At 38.5% G+C, this 11,979-nt stretch overlaps 1 protein-coding gene across 1 annotated transcript; it reads left to right on the forward strand.

Annotated features, from left to right (window-relative positions):
• Window positions 1–3,046: 3,046 nt before the first annotated feature.
• On the forward strand, window positions 3,047–5,033 carry LOC143875633 (protein FAR1-RELATED SEQUENCE 5-like). The gene is made up of 2 exons (XM_077377242.1): window positions 3,047–4,832; window positions 5,023–5,033. Exons 1-2 carry the CDS (start codon window positions 3,047–3,049, stop codon window positions 5,031–5,033), a joined length of 1,797 nt encoding a protein of 598 aa, XP_077233357.1.
• The last annotated feature ends 6,946 nt before the right edge of the window (window positions 5,034–11,979 follow it).

An 11,979-nucleotide genomic window follows, 5' to 3' on the forward strand; every position in this document is an offset into this window, starting at 1 on the left:
TTTTACTCTTTGTCCTTAAAGTACCCATATTGTTGGGTTTTGCTAAAGAGTGCCCTAAGGGCACCCACCTTCAGGTGCATTGGAAAAGAAATTTTTCATTCATTTTACACGTACTTTCAGACTTTTGTTTACACCTATTTTGAGATTTCTTTATAAAACATCTTTAAAATTTAATTTCCAATACACCTTAGCAAAACCCTTTGTTTTTTTCATAACAGAATAGTAACCATAGTTGCACCTTTCATTCTTAGAGTCACCATATGAAAGCATTGAAAGGGAATGTTTTTTTATTTTTTTTATCTCCTTGAAAAGTATTAGAGGGTGAAAAGTACTTGCAGGGGCCACTTGTTGAGGGATCCAAACCATTCATCTGTCTGGTCCTGCAATGAATAGAACATGTCCCCAAAATCTTCTCCATAACAATCCTAAACCCTCTGTTTTTGGCCTGTAACGGGATTGTTGGAAAGGAAAACAGCCCACATTCAGCTGGAAAGTCGCTTCAACTTAGGCGGTTAGGATCATCCAATGAAGGAGATTTTTGAGACAGAGCAATCCATAATGGGTCTTGGTAGATGAATGGTTTGGATCACTGATGAGCTAGGATTAGCCTGAACATTTGAAATTTGAATCCACACTATCGCCGTATCAATAGAGAGTGAGAGTTTCTCGCCGTTCCATTTCAAAGAAAATCTCAGTTGGGGAAAATCTCGTGCGCGACCTAAAACTTCTCAAGGCAAAAAATCTCCTGCCTACGTGCCCTGTGTGCGTGTGTGGGAGATGGCAAGAACCAAAGAATCGCACCCTTGTGACGTTTGAGTTGAGGCGGTAAGGTGTAGGGCTTTGCTAGGGATCATTGCATAAGGCATTTCACAGACACAGATGGGCTGTGCATGTGAGGGCAGCCACCTCATATGAATTAAATGAATACGACAAGCAGCCCATCTGCAAAAATGCCCTACGCGACGGTCCCTGGCAAATCCCATATCTCTATGGTAAAAATAGATCAATATAAATAACACCTTAAAATCATGATCTTGTCTAATAAGATCACAATTGTGTATCGTAGATACCACGCCCAACATATCTGTTTTATTTTTGCAAATGTAAGGAAAGGCCAAACGGGCAATCACTAGTCTTTGTAGTCACATGCTACAAGAGGGTCTCTTTCTACCGGCATCACCATCCATGATTCCGTTTCTCTCTCTCTCTCTCTCTCTCTCTATATATATATATATATATATATATATATATGGGGAAAGTGATGGTGAGCGGTCGCTCATATAAGCTATATGCGCAGTCGCACAATAGCCGTTGATTACAAACGATCATAGCCATTCACTCAAAAATCCATAGACAAAAGGGAAAAACCCATTCGAGCTTCTCTCTCATGTGCGATCGTCTCACCCAAAACCAGAGGGCATCTCCGACGATCGGAGAAATCTGCCGCCTCTCTCCGCACGGTGCCATCGACGTTCTCCCTCTCTTTCTCGACAGATGCTATCCCCGCACGGTGCCATCTCCTTAGACGCGCGCAAAATCCGTCCTCCCCTTCCTTCTCGACGGTGAAATCCGCCATCTCCGCTCGGTGTGGGCTCCTCCAACGAAGCAGGCGTCGTTCTCCTCCCCAGGTAAGTTCTATATTTCAGTTTTTTTTTCTTTTTTTCCCTCTTCTAGAGGTTTCATTTAGGTTTTTTTTGTTTCTAGGTTTTTAACTGTTCCTTTTTTATTTTTTTTTCTAGGGCAACAAAAATAGTGATGGATTTTTGAGATTTTGTGGTTATTTTCCCCCTCTCTCTGTAAGTTCTACACAAGCTCACTTTCTTGTTGTTTTCTGTCTTCTCTGTCTAGTGTTTTTGGGTTGTGGATTTTCTGTAAGTTCTCGGCTTGTGAGGTATGAGCAGGAGATTATCATCTTCATTGTTTGGCTTGAAAATGGGTTATCTCTTACTCTCAATTTTGTGAAATTTTCTTTAGTTTACTGCGTAAATGGGTTTCTTTTCAAGTGGGTTTTTGTGGAGAGGGGCTGTTCTAGGGTTTCGTGGGTTAGGTGTGCTGAGAAAATCAAGCTCAGTGCGCTGCGGGAGTTTTATAAATGGGTGTTTTCTTTCTTATTATATTCTGCTTTTATTTGAAGGATTTTTGTTATTAAATTTATAACTACATATTTTGATGAGATTTGATGGTGGTTGCAAATTTACTTCATCTACAGGACATTTTGTTCGGGGACATTCCAAACTTTAGGCAGATTCTAAGTGCATTTGAGTTGCTACCAGTCTTAGAGGATAGTGCATAAGTTGCTACCACTGTTAGAGGACAGTACATCTGTTAAGGTCTGTCAATTGAATTTTATCCAATTCCCAATTCTTTCAGACAACTGGTTCTGCTATGGATGGATGAATTGATGGCTTTATATTTTCTGTAGCAGGAGCTGAAAGGCTACTTTGCAAACAGGCCTTTGTTATCTGGTGGCGAGATCTGCCATCTCCGCAAGGTGTGGTCTCCTCCAACGAACCAGGCGTCGTTCTCCTCCCCAGGTAAGTTCTATATTTCATTTTTTTTTCTTTTTTTCCCTCTTCTAGGGGTTTCATTTAGGTTTTTTTTGTTTCTAGGTTTTTAACGTCTGGTTTTGCTGTTTTGTTTTGTTTTTCTTGAGGAGAACGTGAATGTCGTGATTTTAATTAATTTTACAGTTATTATTTTTTTTCTTAAATGATCTGAAATGGGCTGACACTATGGCATCTCATCCTCGGTTTTTTGCTGTTTTTTCCTTCAAGTAGCTGAAGTTTCAATCTCTGCCATTTATTTTTTTCCCTCTTCTAGGGGTTCCAGTTAGGTTTGTTTTTGTTTCTAGGTTTTTAACTGTTAAGGTTTTCCTGCTGTTCCTGTTGGTTATTTGGTGATTTGGATAGACAAAGCATTTCTATAGATTTGTGCTTATGTTTATGCTTCGTTTATTATTATGTAATTGACATTGATTTGGCTTACATGTTTTTTGTTTTATTTGATTGTCTTGAAGTGAAGGGATTGAAGAAGTGCACTCAAGTTAATGGATGATAGAGACTGTATAGATTTTGGTTTATCAATTGATGATATTGACGCTAATAGACTGATTATGGTTGGCGATATGTTAGGAAATGATGAAAGTGAGGTGGGATATATATCTGTTGATGAGGAGGTAGACCGAAATGAGGAGGGAGACCCAAATGAGGAGGGCGATGTAGAATTTGTTGATATTGATGATGGTGGTGAGAGGAATCTGGGTAAGAAACCCTTATTGGATCAGATATTTGATAGTGAAAATGATGCATACGAGTTTTATAATATATATGGGTTGGCCACCGGTTTTGGAGTACGGAAATCATCAACTTATAAGTCGAAGATAACAAAGAAAGTGATATTTAAGAGATTTGTTTGTGATAGAGCAGGGTTCAAAAGCAGTAAAGCTAAAAATGTGGTGGTTGATAGAGTTGTGAAGCCACGTCGGACTGTCAGGGAGGGTTGTAAAGCGAAAATGGATATCTCATTAATTGATGGGAAGTGGAAAGTTAAAGCTTTTGAAGATGTACATTGTCATGAGCTTACTTCTCCACTGAAACGACAAATGCATCATTCGCATAACAAATTTATCAAGACTCAGGTAGTTAAGAATTTGATGGATGACCTGAGTACAGCCTCAATCCATCCTGCTAATATTGCGAAGGCCATTAATGTTTCATATAAAGGATCTGGTAGTTCTATAACGACAAATCAGGTGGTTTGCCATTTGAGAAAACAGAGGGTGAATAATATGGGTCATGAAGGCGTTTTGGTAGCACAGAAATTCCAAGCGAAACAATCACAGGACCCAAACTTTTTTTTCAAAATGGAGTTGGATATTAATGGTAACTTGCGATCAATGTTTTGGGCCGATTCACGAGCTAGAGATGCATATCTAACCTTTAGTGATGTCATTGTGTTTGATGTAACGTATAGGACGAACATGTTTAGAATGCCTTTTGCACCATTTACTGGAGTAAATCACCACATGCAGAGCACCTTATTTGGATGTGCGCTAATAGCAAACGAAACAGAAGAGACATTTACATGGCTATTTGAGCAGTGGTTGGACTGCATGTTCGGGAGAGCTCCTGGTTGTATCATCACAGATATGGATGGGGCGATGCGAAATGCTATCAGAACCGTCTTTCCAAATACGCGTCACAGATTTTGCTCTTGGCACATCAGTAAGCACTTACTTGAGCATGTTCCATTAATGCGAGATCACACTAGTGAATTTCCCAAGGATTACAAGAAATGGTTTTACACGAGACAAAAGGAAGACTGTGAGGTAGCATGGGAAAATTTGATTCAGAAATATCATATTGAGGAAAACGGTTGGTTAGCAAAAATGTGGGATGTACGGACCCACTGGGTGCCAGCATATTTCAGGGACACATTCACTGCTGGCATGACATCCAGTGCGTGCAGTGAAAGCATCAATTCTTTCTTTGATGGATATGTAAATCAGAACACAAGCTTAAAAGAATTCGTAGAGCAATATGATAGGGCACTTATTGAACGCCGTAAAACGGAGTCTCAGGAAGATTTCAAGTCTAAAACAACGAAGCCTGTACTTGTTTCAAGGAGCAAATTGGAAGAAGAAGCTAGTAAGTCTTATACGAAGACAATGTTTGACATATTTCAGGCAGAATTTAAGGATAGTATTGACTGTTATCATGAGAAGGTGAAAAAGAGTGGCAGCGTGGCAGTATACAAAGTTGGATTAAGTGTTGATGAGAAATGGAAATGGTGCAAAGTTGTGTACGATGAATCTGAAGGGGTAAAGGCAACATGTGAGTGCGCGATGTTCGAGACGAAAGGAATTTTATGCAAACACATACTCCGCATTATGTCCAAGAAGCAATTGATGAGCATTCCCCAACAATATATCTTAAATAGATGGACAACTGGGGTTAGATATCGTGTGGATAATGGAGTGTTTATGAGAGAGTTGGATAATAATGATATATCTCCACTTCACAGATGGTGCCTAATAACAAAGTTTCAAACACTTCTAGATAGGTTTAAAGATAATAACACTCTTTTCAAGAATGTGAATGAAACCCTTGATGCTTGGTTGTTGGACTCTGAGAAGGAGATGAGAGACAAGGAAGTTGATTTGGCAAACAGTGGGAGCGAAGTAGTAACCAACTTTGTTAGCCAAGGAGTTGAGATTTCTATTCGCGACCCCCAACCTGTAAGAACCAAGGGCCGTCCAAAGGTTGCTACCCGGTTCAAATCCCCGATAGAAAAGTCCCAATCCCAACCAAAGCAGATACGAAGGTGTAAGAAATGTGGAGAAATTGGCCATTACATGACAACATGTGGACAAGAAAATAAAAAGAAACAGAAGGTTTGGATTTCTTATGTGAACCTCTTCAATTTCTTATTCTTACTAATTGTCTTTATCAATGTTGTAATTTTTTCATTTTTCTTGTTTCGAAATAGATGACTTTAAGGGATGAGCAAGAGGATGACGAACATGAAGAGTCAATGCACGTGGATATTGCTTCGTGATTTTGCAGATTCGCGTAGGTATGTGGTAGCTTGTTTCGGTAATAGAATAATTGTTTATTGCTTCAATAGCCTATGTATATGACATTTTGTTGATAAGGCAATGATAATTTGCAGGGAATTTTGTTGAGAAGGCAATGGTGAAGTTCACTTCCACATCGCATCTGTTTGACGAAGGTTTCTTTCTTTTAAGGTTTTGAACTTGAAATGTGACGAAGGTTTGTATTGCAATGTGGGTAATGGATGAGAACTTTATGTGGATCAAGATTGCCCCTCTGTCATGTGTAAAATTGATTATAACAATTTAGAAACTATTTTCTTTGTTCATGTTTTTCATACTCACTTGTGTTGGCAAAGCCAGTACAGATGTTTAGAATTGGGTTTTTAATGCTCTTTCCTTTCTTAAAATTTCCAGTCTTTTTTATAGCTCTAGCAAGATCGGAACAGTTCTCACTCTGAATGGAATGAAAATCAGTTAATTGCCTATTTTGGTTGAGATGATTGAACCCACTTCAATTGTCAAAGCCAGCTTTGTGATTTAGAATGTGGGGGTCATATACAGGGTATTATGGTCATCACCTGAACTAGAGTCTTTGGATTTCTTTTATTAGGGGATGTACAGATGTTTAGTTACATGCCTTTCTTCTTTCGGCAGCAGGAATGCCTATCTGGGAAGCAAAATATGGATGGGCTTTGAAAATCAAATCCAAACAGGACCATTACCATCCTTTGTCTGTAACCAGTTTTGAATCCATTGTGCTGAAAGAGTGCCATGCCATAGTGTTGTCAATTTTTATGATTTGTTGATTTAGTATTTCTCTTGTATACGGGTTTATCTTTTTCCTCTTATTTTCAATTGGAGTTTTCTTTGTAGGTCATAACTACGTGAGCCTAGGATCTGGAAGCGTTAAAGCATTATTTCTATTCTACCAGAGCCAATTGAGCAGGGAAGGGATAAGGATTCCATACTGGTGTCATATATACGAACCAGTGAAAACCCAAGGACCTGCACTTCATTATTGCTTGGAAAGTGGCAAAGAATTAATGTAGCTATCACATGTGCCAATGTTGGTGGCTATTTGTTATCCTGCTCTATCTCAAGTGTACCTTAGATTCCTTACATTGCTTGTTTATATACTCCCACTGGGCAAAAATTTCGATCAAAGATGGGATCTGATTCATCATCTATTTTCCCTTATATATTTCTCTAGTTTATACTTTCCATTTTCCTCAGCTTGTTGAATGACAGCTGACATTTCTAGCAGTACTACTGGTTTCTATTGTCTTAGAGGCAAATATTCTTACGGCGTGAGTACTGAAGTTGCAGAGCCAAATACCGTCGCGAGCATGAGAAGCAGCAGTACAGTAACTGTAAAACAGTGTAGTACTGTTTTCTACACTCTAAACCCACTGATCTCCTTACATTCAGAGCAGTCACAAAACACACACTTGCTCAAATTCATCTCGTGTACCATGTTTGGATTACTTGTATTGACTTGATCAAGTATTCAAGTATAGTTCAAGTTCTATATACAGGACTCTTAAATTTATAATGATGTCCCTAAAATTTATCCTCTCTCTGAATTGTGGAAATAAAAAATTCATAGGGAAAATATTTTTCCTGTGATGCTGAATTGGATTGCCGGGATCGAGAATTGAAATTGGTATCCTAATCTGATTCTTAATCCAATTAACTTGGAAATGGAATGGAAAAATATCAAAATATAAAATTTAGGCTATTGATTCTGGGACTATCATGTTTCGATATTTGCACTAACACACTTGTCTTTTATTATTTAAACAGATGTCATCCAAAATGTACCCAAAAGCCAATCAAAACACAAAGGACAAGTTGAGTTAGTGCAATTATTAAAACATTTTAGTGCCGGCATTAGTAGTCAAAATTTAATTTGAAAAACATTCAATAAGAATTCCTTTTGTACTAGGGCGAAATCAGAATACCACCTATTGGTAGTGGGAAACAGATACCAACATTTTTTCCCATTTACATCTTGTCATCATTAGATGCTGAAAACGAAATGAAATTTGGTTAGTGAGATTGCGAGACAAATTGGGTGATAGACTTACTTTCTCTAATACTTAATATGTTCTAATATTTCATATAAAAAGATTCTATCGAGAAAATTAAATATAAAAGCACCAACTGTAATTCCCTTAATGCCATTCTCATCCCTTAATTCCATTCATTTCCTTTGAACAAAACCTGGATTAGGAATAGGGTACCAATTCCAGCTTTGATTCCATCAATTAGACGTGGCGAACGCGACCCGTGCCCGCGTTTTGTCTGATCTCATTACATCATAAGTCTGAAGTTCTGAACCAGTTCAAATGGGGGCAATGTTTTTGGGTTAAGGCCCACGCACAGAGCAGTCCCATTCTTGGACAGTCCAGGTGATCCTTGTATGATCATTGAACATATATTCCATGTAAGAGAAGTCATCACACTCACTTGAACTTGCTGAGGTAGAGTACTTAATCCAAAATCTGAGACTTTAAGAACACCACTGGAATCTAGCAGCAGATTCTCTGGCTGTAACATGCAAACCACATAAGGAGCTATATATGTTGCAGCAGAAGAAAATAAGGATGATAGTATAAACTAGCAATTCATTTTCACCTAAACAACAGTACCCCAGATCACTTACTAACGGATAGATACAAAAAGAAACAAGATAAACAACCCCACACCTCCAACTAAACAACACTGCCCTAGATCATTAAGTAACAGAGACACAAAAATGATCAAGATAAACAACCCAACAACTGCAACTTTAATCCATTGAAGTTGGTTCTCAAAAACTTGGAAGCGTTTGCCTCCATGCACCTTCAATTCATTTGCATGCACCTTCAATCCGTCGAAGCGTTTGCCTGATTGCACCTTCAATTCGTATAATAAATTTACCAATGTGCCCATGTCATTCTTCAATTCGGCTATTTCATTCTTCAATTCGGCTATATCATCCCTATTCGAACCAACTTCATTGTCATCCATATCTTCTTTGCACCAACGGAAATAATTGCACTTCTTTGTACTTCCTTCCTGCATGTTGTATAAGAGTTAGGAATTTGAAACTTCACATACTAGTAAAAATTAGAATTTTTCACTGCTTACTTACACAGAAGAAGGCACAAGCGTAAAACACGCGGCCTCTATTGCCATTCTCATCCGTCTGCGTTATTTGGATAGAAGCTTTCTTCTCACATTTACAATTTCTTGTTGCAATTCTGATACCACGTCTGCTAGAACTACTATTGCGAGAGGATGCCATTAATTGAGTCTCTCTGAATCTGCATATAACCAATGGAAATATAATATGAACTACAAATAACATCAGACACAGACACAGACACAGAAGAAAAAAATCACAAAATCCCACAAACCCTAAATCCCACAAAAAAAATACTAAATCCCACAAATTCCTCATCGCCATTGAAGCTGCTCGTATGGCCAGTATTTTTTGAAGGAAAAATTATTAAAAAAATCAAACCTTCCTTTTTCCTTAAACCAAAGTAGTAATCATAAGAATGACAAGAAAAGGATGAGATGGCATAGTTTCAGCCCATTTCAGATCATTTAAGAAAAATAATAATAACTGTAAAACTACTTAAAATCACCACATTCACATTGTCCTCAAAAGACAAAAAACAAAGAAACAAAACAGAAATTTGGACAGAAAATTCAACAGACCAATACCAAATCATCCAACAATTTTAAAAATATATACCAACCAAAAAAAAATAAAAAAGAGAGAGATCAGAAATTGGTTATATATGATTACTCGATCGACCTTGTATTCCCCATGAAGAAACTTCTCTTCCTTGCCATGGCCTAGTAACTTCCTCCAAGTCAAGGATATAAATAAAGAACCATTGCAAGAAGAGGTCCATAGAGGAGAAACTACCCAATAGAAAATGAAAAGAGTACATCTAGTCAAACATGAAAGAAAACATACCTGGGCCTATGCACGTGAGACCCATATCAAGTACCCCCCTTAACAGACTCGAAGACTACAAGACTCGGCCCAGCCCATAATTGGGCCTATGCACGTGAGACCCATATCAAGTACCCATCTGAATCACACTGAAACTCAAACCCAATATCAAATCCAAAAAATGCTAAACATCCATGAACCAATTCAGAATTCGAATCCAAGGTCCTTCAGTGATACGAATGTGAGGATCAAAAAATCTTGATGCTAAAATATCCTTTACTTTCAAACAATAAAATTGCAAGATTATTAGAGACAAAGCATAATTACAACAAAGGCAAATCTAAGAAATATCAGTAATGCAAAAGATGGGAGTTGAAAATGCTCGATATATAAGCATCTTTATGATAAAAAGGTAAATGACAGAACATAAAAATAAATAAAATCTGATGGCAGTATGGCACTAACCCAGATAAGAGGTCAAGTGTTTCCATACAAATATCTTTATCATAAAAGGTAAATTATAGAACATTAAAATAAATAAATCTGATGGAACTAATCCAGATAAGAAGTCAAGTGTTTCCATACAAATAAATTGATGTCAATTGTAGATGAAGACAACATTAACAGAAAGTAGTGCTAATGCATTAAAATCCCTTCTTCTAAATACTCCTTTTTTATTCATCCACATCCCAAAAACACAAGACAGAAAACACAGAACTATAAAACCCATTCATCCACATCCCACTGAGCTTGATTTTCTCAGCACACCTAACCCACGAAACCCTAGAACAGTCCCTCCCCACAAAAACCCACTTGAAAAGAAACCAATTTACGCAGTAAACTAAAGAAAATTTCACAAAATTGAGAGTAAGAGATAACCCATTTTCAAGCCAAACAATGAAGACGATAATCTCCTGCTCATACCTCACAAGCCGAGAACTTACAGAAAATCCACAACCCAAAAACACTAGACAGAGAAGACAGAAAACAACAAGAAAGTGAGCTTGTGTAGAACTTACAGAGAGAGGGGGAAAATAACCACAAAATCTCAAAAATCCATCACTGTTTTTGTTGCCCTAGAAAAATAAAATAAAAAAGGAACAATTAAAAACCTAGAAACAAAAAAAACCTAAATGAAACCCCTAGAAGAGGGAAAAAAAGAAAAAAAACTGAAATATAGAACTTACCTGGGGAGGGGAACGACGCCTGCTTCGTTGGAGGAGCCCACACCGAGCGGAGATGGCGGATTTCACCGTCGAGAAGGAAGGGGAGGACGGATTTTGCGCGCGTCTAAGGAGATGGCACCGTGCGGGGATAGCATCTGTCGAGAAAGAGAGGGAGAACGTCGATGGCACCGTGCGGAGAGAGGCGGCAGATTTCTCCGATCGTCGGAGATGCCCTCTGGTTTTGGGTGAGACGATCGCACATGAGAGAGAAGCTTGAATGGGTTTTTCCCTTTTGTCTATGGATTTTTGAGTGAATGGCTATGATCGTTTGTAATCAACGGCTATTGTGCGACTGCGCATATAGCTTATACGAGCGACCGCTCACCATCACTTTCCCCATATATATATATATATATATATATATATATATATATATATATATATAGAGAGAGAGAGAGAGAGAGAGAGAGAGAGAGAGAGAGAGAGAGAGAGAGAGAGAGGGGAAAATGATTGTGAGCTTAGGGCCAAAACACATGGGTCGCACATTTTTTGTGGTGATCCAAACCATTCATTTGCAAGGCCCCATCATAGATAGGGTGTGTACCAAAAATCAGCTCCATTGGATCATCCTAAACCCTCCAAAAGCGGAGGGCAAAAATGGGCAGATTTGTGGCAAACGGTGTCTATCCATTTTGCCCTCCACTTTTGGATGGGTTAGGATGATCCTATGGAGCTGATTTTTTGTACACACCCTATCTATGTAAGGGTCTTTCAAATGAATGCTTTGGATCATCCTAACAATGTGAGCCCACATGTGTTTGGGCCCTCAAGCTCATATAAGCTATATGAGCTTGAGGGCCCAAATACATGGGTCCCACATTTTCTGTGGTGACCCAAACCATTCATTTGCAAGGACCCATCATAGATAGGGTGTGTACCAAAAATCAGCTCCATTGGATCATCCTAACCCCTCCAAAAGTGGAGGGGAAAAATGGGCAGATTTGTGGCAAACGGTGTTTGTCCATTTTGCCCTCCACTTTTGGATGGGTTAGGATGATCCTATGGAGCTGATTTTTTGTACACACGCTATCTATGTAAGGGTCTTTCAAATGAATGCTTTGGATCATCCTAACAATGTGGGCCCACATGTGTTTGGGCCCTCAAGCTCATATAAGCTATATGAGCTTCAAGCTCACAATCATTTTCCTCATATGAGATTCACCTAATCAATCAAAATATAGGTTTGAATAGTCTAAGTTGGTTTCCATGGCTGTTGAGATATAACTAGGGGTGCAACTCGGGTCGGG

The sequence above is a fragment of the Tasmannia lanceolata genome, unplaced genomic scaffold (assembly GCF_043159265.1).
Source record: "Tasmannia lanceolata isolate RefF3 unplaced genomic scaffold, GAP_Taslan_0.1 ptg000004l, whole genome shotgun sequence".
Classification (NCBI taxonomy): Eukaryota; Viridiplantae; Streptophyta; class Magnoliopsida; order Canellales; family Winteraceae; genus Tasmannia; species Tasmannia lanceolata.